The following is a 23,148-nucleotide window of genomic DNA, read 5'->3' as shown; positions in this document are numbered from 1 at the left end:
AGTATATTTATCAATTTTTCAAACAGTTAACAGGAAAAGAAAAATAAAAATAAAAGGGCCCATTACAGTTAAACCAGTCCAATGTGCACGTAAACGTTGGAGCTCATTTCTGGTCTAGTCAGGCATATCGCTTTACTCACATGCTGAACCCACATTCTGCATGAAGGACACCAGCCACAGTTCTAACTTCCCTCAAAGACCATCTCGAACAATCTGGCTAACTCAGGAGCATTGGCACTTCCTCCTTGGAACCATTCGTCTGCACAAAGCATTTCTTACAGCAGGGTCTCTCCTTCAAACAGCATTCTGCCGCATCTTCCCTTCTGCCTTGCTCTGCAGCTCCCACCAAAAGACCCAAAACTAGACTACTGTCCTTAGGAAAACTGATCCCGCCCGGCTCTCCCAAATCTTCCACTGGGCGGAAAGTTACATGTACAAGACAAACCTGATTGGTTGGACAACATGGTTCCTTATCTCTAGCCAAAGCCAAAACACTTCTACTAACAGAGTACAATGCTTTTGCAAAAAATGCTAAAATAAAAAATAGCTCACAGCACGGCAGTAGAAATCTCAACCAGGGCATTACGTATATATCACTCTATCTATCTATCTATCTATTTACTTATCTACCTATCTATTACGTAGAGGAGACCTCACCAGGAGCACCAGATACAGTAGATGACCCCTACAGACTAGCGGGTGAAGTGCTGCCTCACCTGGAGGAGGAAACGAGGTCTGAGGCAGATCAGTCATGATCAAATTGAATGTCGGGTGGGCTTGAGGGACCAAATGGCTTACCCCTGCTCTTACTTTCTTGTGTTCCTCTGACAACAAAATTTTTACTGTTTCAGGTCAATGGAATAAGCTTACAAAATGTTACTCACCATGAAGCGGTGCGTGCCCTGAGAAGTTCTGGCACTGTGATTAAGATCCTGATTCTGAGGAACAGGGCTGTGACCACTGACACCACCGAGGTCCCCACCTTGAGGAGTAGTGACACATACACCTCGCCACCTGAGTGGAATGAATGGCCCAACGCCGAGGCACTGACACCAGAGGATGTCTTCCCCGAAAGGAGGACATGTAATGGACGTAACTTGGTAAGTCAATCTCATTCATCTGTAATAAGAAGATTAATTTCAACATCTGGTTTCTTCTCCACTCTCCAACTGAATCGTCCTATAAAATTAACTTCACTTGTAACATTTACATCAAAACATAGAGTGAAATATCATGTTTGCACTAACGACCAACACAGTCTGAGGATGTGCCGGGAGCTGCCCACAAGTGCCGTCATGACCCTTACTAACATGTATATCCTTGGAATGTGGGAGGAAACCAGAGCACCTGGAGGAAACTCCATTGGGCGTGGGGAGAATGTATAAACTCCGTACAGGTGGTGATGGGAACTGAACTTCGATTGCTGATGCTGTAAGTGTTATGTTAACTGCTATGCCACCGTGTTAATTGAGCACCAGTAACTATTACAATCTATGCTTCTGAACCTTGCAGAATAATATCTTCACACATGAAGAACATATCGAAGGACATGTATGCCACCATATACAACCCTGAGATTCATTTTCTTGTGGGCCTTTACAGTAAATACAAGAAACACAATAGGATCAATGAAACATCACACCCAACAGGAAGGACAAACAACCAACGTGCAAAAGACAACAAATGGTGAAAATACAAAAAGAAATAATAATAATAAATAAACAAACAATAAATATCAAGAGACCATAAGATAGAGGAACAGAAGTAGGCCATTCGGCCCATCGAGTCTGCTCCACCATTCAATTATGGGCTGATCCAATTCTTCCAGTCATCCTCACTCCCCTGCTTCAACCCTTTGATGCCCTGGCTAAAGTAATTTCTCCACATCTCAGTTCTAAAAGGACGTTCTTCAATCCTGAAGTCGTGCCCTCTTGTTCTAGAATCCCCTACCATGGGAAATAACCTTGCCATATCTAATCTGTTCAGGCCTTTTAACATTCTGAATGTTTCTATGAGATCCCCTCTCATTCTCCTGAATTCCAGAGAATACAGCCCAAGAGTTATCAGACGTTTCTCATACGGGAAATCTTTCATTCCTGGAATCATTCTCGGGAATATTCTCTGATCCCCCTCCAATGCCAGTATATCCTTTCTGAAATAAGGAGCCCAAAACTGCACTCACGAATGCCTTATAGAGCCTCAACATCACATTCCTACTCTTATATTCTATACCTCTAGAAATGAATGCCAACATTGCAGTTGCCTTCTTCACAACTGACTCAACCTGCAGGTTAACCTTTTGTGTATTTTGCACGAGGACTCCTAAGTCCCTTTGCGTCTCTGCATTTTGAATTCTCTGCCCACCTAAACAATAGTCTGCCTGTTTATTTCTTCCACCAAAGTGCATGACCATACACTTTCCAACATTGTATTTCATTTGCCACTTCTTTGCTCATTCCCCTAAACAATCTAAGTCTCTCTGCAGGCTCTCTGTTTCCTCAACACCACCCGCTCCTCCACCCATCTTTGTCCATCCGGTCTTATGGTCTAAATACAAAAGCACGAGATGAAGAGTCCTTGAAAATGAGTCAATTCACCATGATCCTGACTGCTGGGTTTCCAGACACCAATCCCGGCTCCGCTGTAGGTCCGTCCCACAGCGGGAACCCCGGATTCCGACTTTACCACCCACGCACACTCTGGAACACGGGCTCACTTCCCCGACTCAAGAGCGATGGAAAGCCGGACTTCTAGAGATCTCCAAACAATCAGAAGCCTGATTATCAGTTTTATTGTTGCCGTCTTTTATTCTTATAATTGTTGAATGTTGTTTTCTGTTGCATGTTGGGTCTCACAAACACATCACAGCAAATCCCTAATACGTGTAAATGTATATGGTGAATGAAGTTGATTCTTGATTGTTGATCCTAAATCTGTGGCGATAAGTTACTTTCTGTGATAATTACGTTGAGAGAAATGATTGTTTCCTTTGTCAAGCCCACTAGATGGTGCTGTGAGTAATGCAAAGTCCAATCACCAAGGTTAAAATCAGGTTTATTCTCGCTTGCAAGTGATGTGAAATTATAAACGCAGGAGGTTCCCCCTTTCCTCTCCAGTTCCCCGGTTGCTCCGGTTTCCTCCCACGTTCCAAAAAACGTACGGTTTAGGGTTAGTGAATTGTGAGCATGCTATGTTGGCGCCGGAACATAGTGACACTAACGGGCTGCTCAGCACAGTGTCCGCTGATTTGATTTGAAGCAAACGGCGCATCTCACTGTGTGTTAAAATGTACATGTAGCAAATAAAACTATCTTTCTCTTTAATCTAATCTGGAAATCCGTTCTGCGGCAACAGCACAGTGCAAAACATAAAAAAAATAGATAGATAGCTAGATAGATAGAAAGATAGATAGATAGATAGCGAAAAAATAGATTAATTCATGAGTTCACCGACCGTTCAGAAACTTAGGGAGAGATGCTGTTCATAACCACAAAAAACTCTGGAGATGCTGAAAATCCAGAGTAACACATACAAGTTGCTGGAGGTGCTCAGCAGGGCTGGCTGCATCCACGGAAAGGAATGAACAGTCGAAGTTTCGGTCCTGATGAAGGATCTATCTGCTGAGCTCCTCCAGCATTGTGTGTGTGTGTGTGTGTGTGTGTGTGTGTGTGTGTGTGTGTGTATTACTTTGTTCGCTCCCCGTTCAGTATAATATCACTGAACTGATAGACTGCGGGGGGGGGGGGCGGGGGTGTCTACATGTATAAACAACAGCTCAACCCACCCTCCTTATGCTCTTTCATTAGGGATCTGTGACCTCAATGAATCGCAGCGTTAACTCGGCTGACAGGACGTCGCAAAAGCGCGACTCATTCCGTGCCGTGAACTATTCCATGCCAGTGAGTAGCTGTGAGTTTTACTTTTTGGAAATGTAGAAGGAGGGTTGGAACAGCAGCACCGTTTCATCGACCTAATCTATAATATCAGTGCTCCACCTTGTTCGACTTGTTACAGTGCAATGGTACTTTCCTGATGCTATGAGATCTCGACACAGAACGTAAACAGTAAAACGCAACAGACAAGTGACTAGGCGCGGGTATAATTCTCTTCAGCGCAACACCCGCATTTCGTTCAAGTGTAAAATAGTATTAGAGAACAAACGGGGCTCAAAATTGACAGATTTACGAGCTTCAGAAGTCCGCGTGTCTTGACAACCTCGACAACAGCGCCAAACGGCTGACCCGCCGAAACAGGTGGCGCGCTGATCCCTTTCTGCAGTAGACATCCGATATCAGTCACACACACGCAGTCTTCCCCATACGCACAAGCATAATCACGATGATAAGACCCCGTGGTATTACAGGAAATACGCTGGAAGATAGAAGATTGGCTGATTGGCAGGAGGCAAAGTATGGGAATAAAAAGGTCCTTTTATGGTTGGCTGCTGATGGCTTGAGATGTTCCACAGGGGATGTTGTTGGGTCCGCTCAATTTGACATTATACGTCAAAGATTTGGATAACAGAATTATTGACTTTGTAGCCAAGTTTGTGGATGATACAAAAATAGGTGGAGGAGCAGGAGTTGTCGAGGAAGCAGGGAGTCTGCAGAAGGACTTGGACAGTTTAGGAGAATGGGCAATGAAGAGGCAGATGGAATAGAGTGTAGGGAAGTGCATGGTCATGTACTTTGGTGGAAGGAATAAAGGAATAGACTATTTTCTAAATAGGGTGTAAATTCTAAAATCAGAAGTGCAAAGAAACTTGGGAGTCCTCATGCAGGATTCCCTAGGGGTTAACTTGCAGGTTGAGTCAGTGGTAAGGAAGGCAAATGCAATGTTAGCATTCATATTGAGAGGAATAGAATACAAAAACAAGGATGTAATGCTGAAGTTTATAGGACTTTGGTCAGACCACATTTGGAGTATTCTGAGCAGCTTTAATTCCCATATCTAGAAAATATGGGGCCTAGAAAGCATGAGCTGGCATTGGAGAGATTTCAGACGAGGCTTATGAGAATAATCCTGGAAATGAAAAGGTTAACGTATGAGAGTGTTTGATGGATCTGAGGCTGTACTTGCTGGAGTTTAGAAGAATCTCATTGAAACCTATTGAGTAATGAATTGCCTCGATAGAGTGGCTATGGAGAGAATTTTTCCAATACTGGGAGAGTCTAGGACCAGCGAGCACAGACTCAGAATACAAGGACATCCCTTTAGAACAGAGAGGAGGAGGAATTTCTTTAGCCAGATGGTAGCGAATCTATGGGATTCATTACTGCAGACGGCTGTGGCGGCCAAGTCATTGGGCATATTTAAAATGGAAGTTGATAGCTTCTTGGTCAGGGTAAGATTGTGGAGTGAAGGCAGGAGAAAGGGGTTGAGAGGCATAATAAATCAGTTGTGATCGAATGGCAGAGCAAAATTGATAGGCTCAATGGTTTAATCTGCTCCAATGTCTCATGGTCTTATGGCTCCCTGTGGGCTATCTATGAATACATTGTAAATCTGTGCTTTGCAAACAGCTTGATGGTTTTATGGCATAATTTCCCCACAGCTACACTGCAGGAAAAATGCTATAATCCAAACTAAAACAATGTACTGCTGGAGAAGGAAGACACGGGTTCCCAAACTAGGATCCACAAACCCCTTGCTTAATGGTATTGGTCCATGGTATAAAAAAGGTTGGGAACCCTTGATTTAGGAGCTCCCATGACAGAGCTCATCTCTGGAGTCAGGTCTGTAAGCACAAAGGCCATGGGTTCAATTCAAGGTTGGATTTACCTGCTCATCTGGTGCACCCAGGTCACGTTTTGTTTATTGTCATGTGCGAGATGGAGGTGAGGAACAGCTCCCATGTAAACCTCAGTTGTAGGCATGTAGGCACAGACAGCACATGGAATATAGTTTATACTGCACAGCAAGGAACTAAATGTACGTAGTGTGCACGGTGCATGTGGTGGTGCCATCTGAGAGAGTTCAGAATTGAACTAATTCAGAGTCATAAACACAAGAGATTCTGCAGATGCTGGAGTGACACACAGAATGCTGGAGGAACTCAACAGGTCAGGCAGCATCTTTGGAGAGGAATAAACATCGGTCGTTTTGGGCTGAGACCCTTCATCAGGGCTCAGATTTGTTTATTGCATTGATATTGTTTACTCAGAGTCAGGACAATTCAGATTTAGATTTATTTATCACATGTACATTGAAACATATAGTGAGATGTGCCAACAACCAACAGGCACTAGGGATGTGCGGGGGTGGGGGAGAAGACTGCAAGTGTTGCCACACATTCCAGCGCCAACAAAGCACACCCACAATGTTTGAACACAAGAAAACAACAGCAAAACAAAGCTCTTTCCTCCCTCCCACCCATCCACATACAGACAGTCCTCTTGGCCTCCAGTCTCCAGGCTTTGGTTTTGACTTCTGGACTTCCGAATGACCTTCTTCGCTATCAACCTCCAAACTAGCTGATCATGGGAACCTGAATTCCTGTCCTCAAGCTCTGGACATGCTGACTGACCAGACCTTGTGCCTCCTGCTCACTTGGACATCTGATTCCAGGACTCACTGATCTGGGCAGTCCGACATCCATGTCATATGTGCCATATTCCGGAAAAGACTACGTCTGTGTACAACATTCCTTCGGTCAACATCTTGTGGATAGATCACGGAACCATATATTTCACTTTTTTTTGATGTCTTTTACATTTGTTTTTCATCTTGAATGTGATTCTGGAACCGTTGGAACCCATGGTTTGCAGTTTGGAGATTGTTCAGCTGTTCCAGGGCTTTACAGTCTCCGAGGGGTTTCCGGGAGGCAGAGGCAGTGTCAGGAAGCTTGTGCTGAGAAGGCCACAAGCCGATGTTCAACTCCATTTTGCTGATTAAAGCTTCCATTCTTCGCTGATTAAAGTGACGAGGGAGATTGAAACGTTGGCTGCCTGCCTTTTTATCGCTTGGGGATTGCTCTGCTGCTGGAGAGAGAAGACAGCCTTTTTATAGCCGGCGAGATCATTCTGCCTCGAGAGGGGAGACTGCCTTTTTGTCACTGGTGAGATTGTTCTGCTATGGAGATGGAGAATGTGCCCAGGTTTTTTGCGTTTTGGATGTGGCCTTGGACTGTGCACTTTTTTACAGTCTTATCGTTTTTTTTGTATTCTTGCTTGATCTTCCTCCCCTGTGTGCAAGGGAGTGGTACTTGGAGGGGGGTTGGGTCAATGTGTCTGTTCCATTTTTGTGTGGGGCAGAGGAATTTGGGGATTGATGATTGTGCCATCATTCTCTCCTGTCATGGTCTGGATCAGGGTCGCTTTAAATTTACTTTGTTTATGTTATGATCCAGACTGTTGACTCCCTGTTTCCCTTTGGTTCCCGGTTTTCCCATGTCCCTCGGGCTTGGTGATTGGAGGCAATTTACTCTCGGCTGAACCGGCAGTTTATAGTCTCCGGTTTTCAGCCGTTTGGCGCGAGAGCATTTGCAAAGTCACCAAAGGTACTGTGAGCCAATGTCATCTGGCCAGAGCAAGCCTAGTCTCTCCCCGAAGTGAGTGCCAGTAAGTCGGCTTTCCTCACCGGAGCAACCCTGTCAAGTTACCTTGCCAAAGTGAGCCTGCAAAGTTTCCTTGCCGAGGTGGGTCCGTCAGTTAACCCGCCGGAGGGAATCAAGAGCTGCTGTCTATTGTTCCCGGGCTGAGTCTAGAGATCGCCACTACCCGGCGGCTCCAAGTACCATGTCCTGGCCCTGGCGGCTCCAAGTACCACGTCCTGGCCCTGGCGGCATCCAAGTCTCTAGTCAAGTCCTGGCCCTGGCAGCATCCAAGTTCCACGTCTTGGCCCTGGCAGCATCCAAGTCTCTAGTCAAGTCCTGGCCCTGGTGGCATCCAAGTACCACGTCTTGGCCCTGGCAGCATCCAAGTCTCTAGTCAAGTCCTGGCCCCGGCGGCATCCGAGTCTCTAGTCAAGTCCTGGCCCTGGTGGTCCGTAGTTCTGAGTTCAAGCCCAGACCCTTAATCCCAGCCTAGTCGTAGGCCTGAGTCCTTGCCCAGTATGCTATTCCTGCTTCTGCTTTGCTCTCCTGGTATCGAACAATAAACTCAATTAAGTTAACCTCACAAGATGTGTCTTGCATTTGTGTCCACCCTTGCTCCCAACGACCCCCCTTGTGACATCTCTCAATTCCCTTTTCCCCGTGTTCTCCTGGGCTCCTTGATTGCGACACCTGATTCTCATCTAAGCCTGCAGCATAAAAACCCTGGCTTTGCATCCACTCTTCGCCAGATCATTGTTTCAGCCAGTGCAGTAATTCACGTTCCTGGCCACTTAGGATTGTGTATTTTAAGTTTTACTTCAGTACCGAGGTTTGCCTGTGTAACTCTGTCTCTCTGTGTCAAGAGAAGTATTGCCTGCCACCTGCCTTTCCTCCTGTTTGCCGTTCAACTCCAGCAACGCTCCCTCCCTCGTCTGCATCCTACCTCTATCTCTGTGCTAGTGTCCTGCGTTTGGGTTCACCCATTTGTTGCTACATTTTCTTTCTTGGTTTCGTGGCTATCTGAAGAAGAAGAATTTCAGAGTTGTATACTTTGACAATAAATGCACCTTTAAAAGTATCGTAAATGTATTCAACTAGAGAACTGTTTTATAATTCCAAAATGGTAGAATAAATACCTCCATATTTCAGTGCTATTCTTCCAATTGATGCAAACAAGCCAGTACCATGACTCCTTTATGCTTTTCACATAATCACCGAGCAGAATTCTACCTGTTTTTATAAGGTAGATGATCACAAATTAATTTAACTCCATGAAATGTGCAAACAGTGAAGTATGACCAATTTGTCAAAATTGAATGAATTGAAAGTGGCTGTCTGTTGGGAGTTTAGAGATTGGCTCATTCGTGCGATCATGCCAGCTATCAGATTGGGGTTCAATTCCTGTCACTGTCTGTAATGAGTTTGTACATTCTCCTTTGACCATGTGGCTTTCTTAGGGTGCTCTGGTTTCCTCTCATGTTCGAAAGACATACTACTTGGGTTAGTGACAGTAAGTTGTGGGCATGCGATGTTGGCACTGGAAGCATTGCGACACTTGCTGGCTGCAACTCAATGCGGTGTTGGTCATTGATGTACTGTGAATGATGCATTTCACTCTATGGTTTGATGTTTCGATATACGTGTGACAAATAAAGTGAATCTTGATAAACATTGTATTAAGTGGCAATTTGTAAAATTTGATTGAAATGGAAGGGGTGTGTATGGTGGGGGAGTAGAGAGGTTAGCTATTTTAAATCATCATTACATCTTCCCCTAAGATTGAATTTCTCCACAGATTATGCAATAATCAATTGGGTTATGAAAGGAATGTGACCATGTAAAATGTTAAAACAGAAATTGAAAATATATGAGTTCGGCATTTCAGTTCAATGTGCTCTTATACACAGAGAGTGGTGCACACTATCTCTTACTGAAAAATGCATTCAGTGGCCACTTTATTAGGCATGTTTATTATTTGTTAATGCTCTTTTCTATTCAGCCAATAATGTAGCAGCAATACATAAAAGCATACAGACATGTTCAAGAGGTTCAGTTGTTCAGACTAAACATCAGAGTGGGGAAGAAATGTGATCTCAGTGACTTTGACTGTTGGATGATTATTGGTACCAGATGGGATGATTTCAATATCTCAGAAGCTGCTGATCTCCTGGAATTTTCATGCACAACAGTCTCTAGAGCTTGCAGAGAATTTTTTGAAGAACAAAAAAAAAAATGCCTCCTATACCTAACAAAGTAGCCTCTAAGTGATTGTTCCTGGTCAGCTGGTGTAGTGCATCCATTTCAAGGTTTGATGTGTTGTGCATTCAGAGATGCTGTTCTGCACACCACCATCGTAACTGAGTTATTATCACCTTCCTGTCAGTTTGAACCAGTCTGGCCATTCTCTTCTGACCTCTGTTTTTAACAAGATGTTTTCACTCACAGAACTGCTGATCACTGGATTTTTTTCTGCTTTTTGCACCATTCCCTGTAAACTCTAGAGCACACTGTGCGTGAAAATCCCAGTAGATCGACAGTTTTTGAGATGCTCAAACCTTCCCATCTGGCATCAACAATCATTCCATAGTCAAAGACACTTGGATCACATTTCTTTCCCATTCTGTTGGTTGGTCTGAACAACAACTGAACCTCTTGACAATGTCAGAATGCTTTTATGCATTGAGCTGCTGTCACATAATTGGCTGATTAGATATTTGCATTAACGAGCAGGTGTACTTACGTTACTTACTTAAGCCTGTTACTCCTACTGGAGCGTAAGCTAATGACAGCAGCTCACCAGAGTCCTCTATCCTGTGCCTGTCTTTCAAGATGTCCAAAGGTGTTATCCCATGCCCAACCACCGTCCTTTTACAGCTGGGCGTGGGACCATCCGTGGCGGTTTAGAGGGTATGTACACAGGTGTACCTAATAAAGTAGCCAGTGATTGTAGGTCTTTTAATTGAGTATGTTTTTGGTATTGGGAATAACCTGATTTTGTACACTATTCTTAATTTCAATATTTGTTTTCCCTCCTTGTGTGTATTTCAATATTTTTACCTTGACACCTGTACCTCTCGTTTCATCTCTTCCTCTCTTGATCCTTCATGTGTGGCCAAGCTCCCTCGAATTGTTCTGACTCGTCCTTCGACTTCCGATGAGGAACTGGAGCAGTTGACATTAGAGAAGGATGAATGTTGTCCAGAACGGTCCAAAAGCCCAGAAGCTATTGACTATTCGGACTATTTAAATAGTGCATTTTATCCACCATAGGAAGGTCCTTCTAATGAAGAATTATTTCCTGCAGAGATTCACCATTTTTCATTAAAGAAAAAAAATGGCCTTACTTATTCTGCAGACCATTATTTAAGAGTGATTTGGAAGAGGATTGTTTACAGCACTTGTGTTAGTTTAATATTGGGACAATTTTTCTGTAGGTCAAGATGTTTCAATATAACTAGCAAATTAAAGGATCTATCCCACAATGAACAAGCAATAAGCACTGAGCAATGTTTACACAAAATATACAGTATGTCACTAAAGTGCCTCATGTACTTTAAGGTGATAAATCCATTAACCTCCAGTCTCGAAATACGCTTTCTTGTTTTGAACCTTGAAGTGTGGATTGGAAAGATTCTGTTGGATTCTGATGTTTATCCAAGATTCATTCAGAAGTCAAGAAAGAGACACAAACATTGTTGCTTCACAATCATTTTATTAAGTGCTAATGGAACAAAGAGAATTGAAAATGGACAGCAACAGAACTCTAGTAGGTGAAGCGAGAGAAGAAGTAAAGACGGCGGGGCAATGTAGTCAGCTCTTTCTATACCATAGATCAGAAACATTGCATTCAAATGTGTAGTTAAGTGTTAATTAGTCAGAGCCCCGATTCAAGTAATCCAATACCAGGAGAAGCTTCCAAAATCACACAAATGTAACCACTAGCAGACACACTGAACAATTGCATATATTGCACATATGGTGACGACTAGGAAATATACTAACCAGTTACTTGTATATTGATGGTTATATGAAATACAAGTAGGCAATTAATTGTTAAACTGAAAAGCTAGTGACAATTAAACATCCTAACCCAACAGTTCCTAACAAATTACATTCAAGCTTATGCAGTGGTTAAAGAAAAACTGCTGGATGAACTCAGCAAATCAGGCAGCGCTTTTGGAGGGGAATAAACAGTCAACGTTTTGGGCCATGACCCTTCATCAGGGCTGGAAAGGAAAAAGCCAGCTATTCCACTCCTCCTCCCCTTTCACCCACGTCCGCTATCCTCTCCTATTAGATTTCTTCTTTTTTCAGCCTTTTACCTCTTCCACAGTGTAACTGTGTTTGGGTTCTTACACATGGCTGCTGCTCTGCTGAACGCTGTGCTATCTACACATCAGGTGAGCTAATGCTTTCCCATCTCCTTTCAACCCATCCCCTAACCAGCTGCCCCATCGTAAATGCTAACTGACCAAGGGGGTAAGTTAAGAATAGAGAAGCAGGCAAAAAAAGTATGAATATCAAAGCATCCCAGATAAATAAGGGATACTCAATAAAATAAAAGTACAATGAGAATTGTGACCAATATTTCATTTCTTTCAGTCTGGGATATTTTTATCCTTTTAATATTTCACTAGAACTGATTTTTTTTCTTTCAATAAAATGTAGCCATCTAAAACATGTAAGTCTGCCTTCTATGTGAGTTTTTTTTTCATTTTAAATACTTCTGTATACAGTCCATACAATACATGACATGCCTGCAGAGCTGACCCAGCAATAACAAGGCAAAAATGGTCCAGGACTAAAGACTCCGAAACTAAAGTATTTAGTTTAAATAGGTATACCTTGCTAAATCAGTATCTGGAATTAAAACCAACTAGGCATCGCGATAGTGTAACAATTAGTCTAACACCTTCCAGTGCCAGCTGTAAGATTGCAGGTTCAAATGCTGCCTGTTGAAATGTGTTTTAAATTGCAGGTTGAGTCGGTGGTAAGGAAGGCAGTCATTTCAAGAAGGAATGAAAGGGTTAACATATGAGGAACATTTGATGGTTCCGGGCCTGTACTTGTTGGAGTTTAGAAGAATTGCGGGGGGGGGGGATCTCATTGAAATCTACCGAATATTGAAAGGCCTTGATGGAGTGGATGTGCACAGGATGTTTTCTATAGTGGGGGAGTCTAGGACCAGAGGGCATAACCTCTGAGCTGAAGGATGTTCCTTTAGAACAGAGATGAGGAGAAATTTCTTTAGCCAGAGGATGGTGAATCTGTGGAATTCATTGCCTCAGCCAACTGTGCAGGACAAGTCATTGGGTATATTTAAAGCGGAGGTTGATAAATTTTTGATTAGTCGGGGCATCAAAGGTTATCGGGAGAAGGCAGGAGAATTGGGTTGAAGGTAAATCAGCCATGATGGAATGGTGAAGCAGACTCAATGGGCCAAATGGCCTAATTCTACTCCTATGTCTTTTGGTCTTATGGACTTAAATGTATAATTGTACCTGATTCCAGTGCTTCCACTGGCAGTGTATTACCCATATCAACCATAAGAGTACAGCCCAGTAATGTAGTGGTTATCCTTACGCTATTACAGCACCAGAGATCACTGATCAGGGTGCAGTGGCGGCCGCTGTCTGTGATGAATTTGTATGTTCTTCGCGTGACTGCATGTGTTTCCTCCCACTGTTCAAAGACGTACAAGTTAGGATTAGTAAATTGTGGCTTGCTATGTTGCCGCTGGAAGTGTGGCAACACTTGTGGGCAACCCCCAGCACGTCCTTGGTGGTTTTGGGTCATCGATACATTTCACTATCCGTTTCAATGTTTCAATATGCATGTGACAAATGAAGCTAATCTTTAAGCTTTAAGATGATAACCTGAAGTTGTCAAAAAGGAGATTAAATTTAACAAGAGGCTTAAGGGGCCTTGTGCCATATATGTTGAGTAGTTTGTAATTAAAACTCTATTCATTCCCTGCTGGGGATAGAACAGGAGGACAATGAGAAAGAATTTAGAAATGAGAGGTGGAGGAAGGGAAACACAAGAGACTGCAGATGCCGGAATATGGAGTTATAAAGCAAACCACTGGAGAAACTCAGCAGGCCTGTCAGCATCTGTGGTGGCAGAGTGATGGTTGATGCTTCAGATCGTTTCCGCAGAGTCCCGATGCGAAATGTCAGCTGTCCCTCTGCCTCCACAGATGTGGCTTGATCTGCTGAGTTCTTCTGGCAACTTCATTCTTTTATGCTGAATGAAGAGACGAAGGCGCCGTCGTGGTCAGTGCACCGCTATTACAGCTTGGGGCGTCAGAGTTCAGAGTTCAATTCCGATGCCGTCGGAGTTCGTACATGAGCACATGGATTTCCTCCAGGTGCTCTGGTTTCCTTCCACAGTCCGAAGATGTACTGGTTAGAATTTTAAATGGTCGTTGTAAATTGTCCCGAGATTAGGCCAGGGTTTGCTGGGAGGTGTGGTCCATTGGGCTAAAACAGCCTGATCTGTGCTGCATCGCTAAATAAATAAATAAACAAATAGATAAATAAAGATCCAGAACACACACAGAATCTTGGAGGAACTTAGCAAGTCAGGCAGTATCTGTGGAGGGAAATGGAGAGTCAATGTTCATTAGGACTGGAAAGAAAGCGGGCAGAGAGCCAGATAAAAAGGTGGAGCAGGGACAGGTGATAGGTGGATCCAGTGACTGTTTATTTTTCTCCCTAGACGCTGCCTGACCTGCTGAGTTCCTCCAGCATTTTATGTATGTTATATGTTATGTGACCCAACCAATATTTCCCTCTCAGTCAGCACTATCAAAACATATTGGGGGCAGTGGAAATGTTGAATCAGCCAACCATCGCACTTAGTGCCTGATATATCGTTGCATTGCTGTTCTCTGCTGATCTAATCCCACTCCTGAGATGGGTTTCCACTGCTCCAACAAGTTATTATCCCATTGCATTTCACCACCTTCCTGTGGTCAAACTGACTGCTGTGTTATTAACACAAGAGCTTCTGCAGATGCTGGAAATCCAGAGTAACCTCCATAAAATGCTGGAGGAACTCAGCAGGTCAGGCAGCATCTAGGGAGAGAAGTAGTCAATGTTTTGAGCCGAGACCCTTCATCAGGACTGCAAAGGAAAGGGGAAGAAGCAAGAATAAGAAGGTAGGGGAAGGGGAAGCTGTGCAAGCTGGCAAGTTATAGATGAGACCAGGTGAAAGGGAAGGTGGACAATAACAAAATACAGAATAAAGTGTAACGGCTACAGAGAAAGTACAGTGTGGGTAAACAATAAAGTGCAAGATCATAATGAGGTAGACTGTTTGAGACACGGAAGGTAATGACATAAATGTCTTTATTCGTTTTTGTTGAGTGGTGACTAAAGAAAAACAAGAAAATCATAAATTAACTATAGAACTAGAGCAATACTGCACAGAAACAGGCCCTTCAGCCCATCTAGTCCATGCTAAACCATTATTCTGCTTAGTCAAGTTGACCTGCACCTGGACCATAGCCCTCCACACCCCTCCAATACATGTACTTATCCAAACTTCTCTGAAGTGCTTAAATCAAACCTGCATCCAACACTCCCACTGGCAGGTCGCACGACACTCTCGCCACCCTTGCAATGAATATGTTCCCCTTCAGTTTCCCCTTAAACATTTCACCTTTCACCCTCAGCCCGTGACCTCTAGTTCCAGTCTCACCTAACCTCAGTGGAAAAAGCCTGCTTGTGTTTACCTTATCAATGGCCTTCACAGAGCCATAGACTCCCATAATACTAAATCACAGAAACAGGCCCTTTAGTCCTTCTGTCTGTGCTGAACCATTAGTCTGCCTAGTCTCATCGACCTGCACCTGCCCTCCATACCCCTCTCATCCATGTACCTATCCAAACCTCTTAAATGTTGAAATTGACCCTGCTTCCACCACTTGCGCTGGCAGCTTGTTCCACTCTCACCACCCCCTGAATGAAGGTCCCTCTCATATTCCTCTTAAACATTTCACCTTTCACGTGTAGGCCATGACCCCTATTTGTACTCTCACCCAACCTCAGTGGAAAAAGCCTGCTTGCATTTACACCATCTATAACCCTCATAATTTTGTATACCTCCATCAAATCTCCTCTCAATCTTCTATGTTCCAGGGAATAAAGCACTAACCTACTCACCCTTTGCCTATAACTCAGGTCCTCAAGTCCTGGCACCATTCTTTTAAAGTTTCTCTGCACTCTTTCAATCTTAATTACATCTCTCCTGTAGGTAGGTGACCAAAACTGCAGACAATACTCCAAATTAGGCCTCACCAACATATTGTACTATTTCAACATAACATCCCAAATCCTGTTCTCAATACATTTTAGCCAGTGTGCTAAAAACTTTCTTTATGACTTTATCTACATTTCAAGGAATTATGGATCTGTGTACCCAGACCCCTCTGTTCTACCACACACCTCAGTGCCCTACTGTTCACTGCGTAAGCTCTACCCTGGTTGGTCCTCCCAAAGTGCAACGCCTTGCACTTGCCTGCATTAAATTCTATCTGTCATTTTTCAGCCCATTTTCCCAGCTGGTCCCAGAAACCTCTGCAAGCTTTAATAGTCCTCCTCGCAGTCCACTACACTCCCAATCTTCTTATCATCTGCAAACTTATTGTTCCAGCTTACCACATTATCATCCAGATCGTTGATATAGATGATAAACAACAACAGAATCAGCACCAATCCCTGTGGTACACCACCAGTAGTGTTGACACACCAGTTCTATATTCTAGTGCTGTTGCTACACCAATTCTACATTCTCAGTCTCTTCACATTCTCAGTTCATTATTGCTTCTCAGGGTAGTTGAAAGGATAGGGTGACTAATGGGAAAAATTATCTCAGTTCTGTGCCTTGCCTCAAATAGACTGTCCTAGATTGAACAGGATTTTTCATTTGATATATAGGAAGCAAGAGTCTTTAATTGGTAGGTTAAAATTATTCGTTCCTGGCTGCAGTACTGCATGCTCCCTGTTAGCCTTCTCTCCTTCCCCTGCAGTATGTCCAGAGCCTGTGCTGACAGATGTAACTACTGAAGGCTTCAGCTGTGATAAGGATCTGTGACATGGCTTCATTGTGGGATTTCATCATAAGGAAGCATTTGATTTCATCCAGCGGTAAGTAATCAAGAAAATGTGAGGATGAAAGCCAAATTGTGTTGTTCAATTAAGGTAATGTTATCCGTCCACTACGTAACACAATTATCTGAAGCCTCTGGTCATGGATGGCTTATGAAAATAATAATTAGAAGGGATTCTGCAGATGCTGGAAATCCAGAGTACCATACACAGTATACTAAAGGAACTCTGCAGGTCAAGCAGCGCTTCATCAGGATTGGAAAGAAAGGGGGAAGATGCTTCACCTTCCTACCTGGCATCTTTCCCCTTCCTTTCCATTCCTGATGAAGGGTCTCAGCCTGAAAGGTTGACTGTTCATTCATTTCCATAGATGCTGCCAGACCTGCTGAGTTCCTCCAGTAGTTTGTGTGTGTTATGAAAATGATATTCTTTAATTTTCACCCCAGACTGATTCATAGATCAACACAGCATGGATACGGGTCCTTCAGCCCACGTCCAGGCCAACCAAGGTGCTCACCCATCTAAACTAATTTCCTTTATGTGGCCCACATCTCTCTAAGCCCTGCCCCTCTGTGTACCTATCCAAGAGCTTCTTAAATGATACTATTGTACCTGCCTCAGGAACTTCCTCTGGCAGAAAATGTAGCCACTCAGGTCCCTTTTTAAATATTTCCCTTCTCACCCTAAACACTTACCCCCTAGATTTGATCCCTGGGGAAAAACTATTACCACCCACCGTATCTACGCCCCTCGTGATTTTATAAATAAGGTCACCCCTACAAGTCATGCATGTAGTTAAACACAGTTCATCAAAAACCATGTGCAGACTTTGTGTTCCTGCATATCGCCCTTCAGCCCCTGTCTGACCCTCATCCTCCGCTTCACCTGTCACCTATTTGACTCTGACTCTCAACTCACCTAGCATTGACACTGGATAAATAAACACAGAACATGCACTCAGTGGCCTGTGCCTAATAAAGTGGCCACTGAGTCTATGTTTGTGGCATTCTCTGCTGTAGTCCGTCCACTTCAAGGTTTGACCTGTTGTGCATTCAGTGATCTCCTTCTGTTGTAACGTGTGGTTGTTTGAGTTACTGTTGCCTTTCTGTCAGCTTGAACCAGTCTGGCCTTTCTCCTTTAACATCCCTCATTAACAAGGATTTTTTTACCCTGTAGAACTGCACACACTCATTGGATTTTGTTTTGTTTTATGCACCATTCTCTTTAAACTCTAGAAATCATTGTGTATGAAAACCCAGGGGTCCAGCATTTTCTGAGATACTCAAACCACCCTGTCTGGCACCAACAATCATTCCATTGTCAAAGTCATTTCTTTCCTATTCTGATGTTTGGTCTGAATAATAACTGAACCTCTTGATATGCTTTTATGCATTGAGTTGCTGCCACATGATTGGCTGATTATATATTTGTATTAACGAGTAGTGTACAGGGGTACCTAATAAAGTGCTCACATGTCATCTTGATGCCAATTTATGCCGAATATCTACTTCCTGTATTTCATTCATATCGCTTTATTCCCATCATAATCATGTGTCTATGTAAAAACCTTTTAACTTCAACCAAACTGCTTCCACTACTAGCCCCAGTATCCTGTTCCGTGATTCTACCACTCTCTGTGTAAAAATCTTTCCCTTCTTGTCATGTTTAAGTTCCATCCTCCCACCTTTAATCTTAAAAGCATCGAGTCATAGAACACTACAGCACATCTTATCTGGTGGTGCTGACTTGACCTTCTGCCTAGTCCTCATTCTCTTGAGCTCTAGCGAATATTGCCTTCTGGCAATTGATATTTCTACTTTGGGGAAAATTTTCTGACCGTCTACCTCTCTATGCATCTCATAATTTGAAACATCTCCATAAGGTCTGTGCAGAGCCACTGATGCCCTATGGGGAACAACCAGTTTTGGTCAACTTTCCTTGATAGTTCATGGTCTGTCGTCCAGGCGGCATCCTGGTGAACCCGTTCCATACCCTTTACAAAGCCTCAACATCCTTCTTGTAATGTGGTGACCAGAACTGCATACAGTAGTCTAAGTGCAATCTGACTGAAGTTTTACATAGTTGCAGCATGAATTCCTTACTCTTAAACTCAATACACTTAGCAATGATGGGAGACACACTATACACCTTTTTATAACCTTATCCACTTACAGTGAACCATGGACCTAGACTCCAAAATCTCTCTGTTCGTCAATGCTATTAAGTGATCTACCATTAAGAGCATACTTTCTTCTTTCACTTGTTTTCCCAAAGTGCACCACCTCACAATTGTCTTGTTAAACTCTACCTGCCTCTTCTCTGCCCATACCCGTAGATGACCTATATCTTGCTGCATTTGTTAATAATCCATTACACTGTCCACAACTCCGTCAATCCGCAAACTTGCTAATCCATCCATCTACATTTTCATCCAAGAAGGATGATGATAAATTTATTTTGAACTTTAACTTTGATTCTGATTCCACTAGTCACGGACTTCCAGTCAGAATAATCACCTTCTACCCCTGTACTCTGTATTAAGAGCCTACACAGTGAATCAGTAGTCAGTGAAGCCCAGGCAACACTGTCAACCTACACAGCAGCTTTGAGTGTCCTAGGGACATGAACCCCAAGATCTTGCTGATCCTCCACACTGCCAAATGTCTGACCATTAATATCATATTTTGTCTTTAAATTTGACCGATGGAAATGAACCACTTCACACTTATCTGGGTTGAACTCCATCTGCTACTTCTCAGCCCAGTTCTGCATCCTATCAATGTCCCATTGTAACCTCTGACAACCCTCCAGACTATCCACATCACTCCCAACCTTTGTATCATCAGCAAACTTACTAACTCAGCCTTTTACTTCCTCATCCTGGTCACTTATAAAAATCCCAAAGAGGAGGGGTTCCAGAACACCACTGGTCACAGTCCTCCATGTAGAATATGAACCATCCTTTGCTTTCTGTGGATTCTGGATCCACAAAGCAAGAATGAGCCTTGAATGGGGAACCTTATCAAGTGCCTTACTGAAATCCATATACACAACATCCACTGCTGTATCTTCATTAATGTGTTTTGTCACATCCTCAAAGAACTCAATCAGGTTCGTAAGGCATGACCTGCCCTTGACAAAGCCGTGCTGACTATCCCTAACCAGATTATGTCTCTCCAAATGCTCATAAATTCTGCCTCTTAGGATCTTCTCCAACAATTTGCCCACCACTGAAGTGAGATTCACTGGACTATAATTTCCTGGGTTATCTCTACTCCCTTTCTTGAAAAAGGGAACAACATTTGCAACCTTCCAGTCCTCTGGTACTTCTCCCGTCCCTAATGATGATGCAAAGATCATCACCAGAGGCTCATCAATCTCCTCCCTTGCTTCCCACAATAGCCTGGGCTATATCTCGTCCGATCCCAGTGACTTATCTAACTTAATACCTTTCAGAAGTTCCTGCCCATTCTCTTTCTTAATGTCTATACACTCAAGCATTTCAGTCTGTCTTAAGTCATTCCCACAATTGCCAAGGTCCTTTTCAATGGTGAATACTGGAGCAAAATATTTATTAAGTATCTCTATTACCTCCTCTGGTTCCATGCACATGTTTCCACTCTCACTACTGATTGGTCCTATTCTCATATAGCTCATCCTCTTGCTCTTCACATACTTGTAGAATGCCTTGGGGTTTTCCTTTATCCTGCTCACCAAGGCCATTTCTTGGCTCCTTCTGCTCTCCCAAATTCTTTCTTGAGCTCCTGCCTGGCACCCTTGTAATTTTCTAGAGCTCTAATGGTACCTAGGTTCTTGAACCTTTCATAAGCTTTTCTCTTCTTCTTAACTAAATTTTTATATTCTTATACACCTTGGTTCTTTTACCCTGCTGTCCTTTCCCTGCCTCAATGGAACATGCTATGTAGAAGGCCATATAAATGTTCCCTGAACATTGCTGCATTTCTGCTGTGCATTTCCCTGAGAATATCTGCTCCCAATTTATGTTCCCCAGTTCCTGCTTAATAGCATCACATTTCCCCTTACTCCAATTAAACATTTTCCCAAATTGTCTGCTCCTACCTCTCTCCAGCACTATGGTAAATGGAGATAGAGTTGTGATCACTACCTCCAAATGCTCTCCCATCGAAAGATCTGACACATGACCAGGTTGATTTCCCAATACCAGATCAAGTACAACCTCTCCTCTACTTGGCTTTTCTATATATTGCATCAGAAAACCTTCCTGAAAACACCTAACGAACTCTACCCCATCTAAACCCCTTGCTCTAAGGAGATGCCAGTCAATATTAGGAAAGTTAAAATCACCCATCACAACAATTTTATTATTATTGCACTGTTCCAGAATCTGCCCCCCCATCTGCTCCTCAATGTCTCTGTTACTATTGGAGGGTCTATAAAAAACACCCAGTAGAGTTATTGACCCCCTCCTGTTTCTGACTTCCACCCACAATGACTCAGTAGACAATCTCCCCATGACTTCCTCCTTTTCTGCAGCCATGATAACTATTCCTGATTAGCAGTGCCACACCCCCCATCTCTTTTGTGGTCCTCCCTGTCCTTTTTGAAACATCTAAAACCTGGCACACTCAGCAGCCATTCCTGCCCCTGAGTCATCCAAATCTCTGTAATGGCCACAACATCATGTTTCCATGTATTGATCCACGCTCTAAGTTCATCCAGTTTGCTCGTGACACTCCTTGCATTAAAATAGACACATCTCAAACCATCTGGCTGAGTGCTTCTTTGCTCCATTATTTGCCTATCCTCCCTCATAAACTCCCTACAAGCTGTCACTACTTGTGCACCAACTGCCACATCCTCTGCCTCTTCACTTCGGTTCCCAACCACTGCAAATCTAATTTATCCTTTCCCAATAGCATTAGCAAACTCCCCTCTCAGGATATTGGCTCCCCTCCAGTTCAGGTGCAACACGTCCCGTTTGTACAGGCCACCCATTCACCAGAAAAGGTTCCCATGATCGAAGAACTTGAAACCCCTGCAACATCTCCTCAGCCACTCATTAATCTGCGGTATCTTCCTGTTCTGAACATCCCTAGCTCGTGGCACTGGAAGTAATCTGGAGATTACCACCTTGGAGGTCCTGCTCTTCAGCCTCCTTCCTAACTCCCTAAACTTACTGTGCAGGACCTCTACCCCTCTCCTGCCTTTGTCATTGGTAGCAACATGTACCACAACCTCAGGCTGCTCACCCTCCTCTTGAAGAATATTCTGCAACCGCTCAAAGACATGCTGGACCCTAGCACCCGGAAGGCAATACACTATCCTGGTGTCTCTTTTGCTGCCACAGAGTCTCCTATCTGTCTCCCTAACTGTCAAGTCCCCAATGACTATTGCTCCACCTGACTTCACCCTACTCTTCTGAGGCTCAGAGCCGACCACAGTGCTATTGGTCTGGCTGCTGCTGCCTTGCCCAGATAGGTCAATCCCCACAGCAGAATCCAAAGGGGTCTACCTGTTGCTGAGGGGAACGGCCACTGGGTCACCCTGCACTGACTTCCTTCTCCCTTTACCTCTCTCGGTGTTTACCCATCTAGTCCTGGAATCCTGCACTCTGGGTATAACCACCTGGTCAAAAGTTGTATCTATCTCTTGCTCTGCCTCCCGGATGATCCTAAGTTCATCCAGCTCCAGCTCCAGCTCCTCAATGTGGCCTTTCATGAGCTGGAGTTGGGTGAACTTCCTGCAGATGTAGTCATCAGGGAGACTATCAGGTTCCATGAATTCCCACATCCTACAGGAGGAGCATTCCACTGCCATATCAGCCACCCTGCCATCCACTTCAATTTTGCTTCAATCTTGTTAAAATCAGTTATCTATTAATTTGTTAAATGTTTGTTTTTGAAGCAGAGGCATAGAGGAGAAAGAATGCTCTGTGTTTGAAGATTAGTGACTTGAAGGCATGATGAAGGATTCCTGTCGATGGATGTCAGACCAGCAAGCACTGTGGACAAAGAGCAGTGAGGACAAATGGTCTCCAAAGTCTGTGGGTCCCAAGCATGGCGGTCCATGCAGGCAGGAGGCATGAGGGCCAATGAATTTCTAAGTTGGCAAGTTGGAGAGTCTGGAGTTCGGGGTCCCATCATCAGCGAGTCCTGGGGTTGATACCGAAGACTGAAACCTCATGGTCAAAAACTGAAATCAACAAGTCCAGAAGTTGAGGCCCGATGGCTGAAACTCTGGGCCTGCGAGTCTGCGGGAAGTCGAAGGCCCAATATTTGCGAGTCCATGAGTCCACTGCAGGCTGGAGGACCAGAGGCAGCCTGTCCTGGATTTTGAGGACTGATTGTGCGTGGGCTTGGGAGGAGGGAAAGGGACTTATTGGCTGTTGTTGTGTTGTAGTTGCTGCTTGTGCTGTTCTGCGGAACATAGTGGACATGCTACACAAGTGCTGGAATGTGTGGTGACACTTACATCGTGATGGTTGTTAACTCAAATGATGCATTTCACTGCATGTTTAGT

The 23,148-nt window shown here is 43.7% G+C and overlaps 1 protein-coding gene and 1 long non-coding RNA gene across 2 annotated transcripts in view; one reads left to right on the top strand and one right to left on the bottom strand.

The window, feature by feature from the left end:
* LOC140193925 (uncharacterized) overlaps positions 1 to 3,627 on the bottom strand; it is a 38,784-nt gene extending 35,157 nt beyond the window's left edge. The window contains exons 1-2 of the long non-coding RNA XR_011884999.1: positions 3,454 to 3,627; positions 885 to 1,119 (exon numbers count right to left, since the gene is read on the bottom strand). This is a non-coding gene — a long non-coding RNA (uncharacterized lncRNA). The remainder of the gene's footprint in view (positions 1 to 884; positions 1,120 to 3,453) is intronic.
* The window catches only part of mlip (muscular LMNA-interacting protein), a 179,277-nt gene that overhangs the window by 35,106 nt on the left and 121,023 nt on the right, over positions 1 to 23,148 (top strand). Inside the window, exons 5-6 of the mRNA XM_072251100.1 lie at positions 852 to 1,100; positions 3,807 to 3,899. Coding sequence (XP_072107201.1) covers positions 852 to 1,100; positions 3,807 to 3,899 — 342 coding nt within the window. The remainder of the gene's footprint in view (positions 1 to 851; positions 1,101 to 3,806; positions 3,900 to 23,148) is intronic.

The sequence above is a fragment of the Mobula birostris genome, chromosome 2 (genome assembly GCF_030028105.1).
Source record: "Mobula birostris isolate sMobBir1 chromosome 2, sMobBir1.hap1, whole genome shotgun sequence".
Taxonomy (NCBI): Eukaryota; Metazoa; Chordata; class Chondrichthyes; order Myliobatiformes; family Myliobatidae; genus Mobula; species Mobula birostris.
This window is presented reverse-complemented; position numbering and strand designations above follow the sequence as displayed.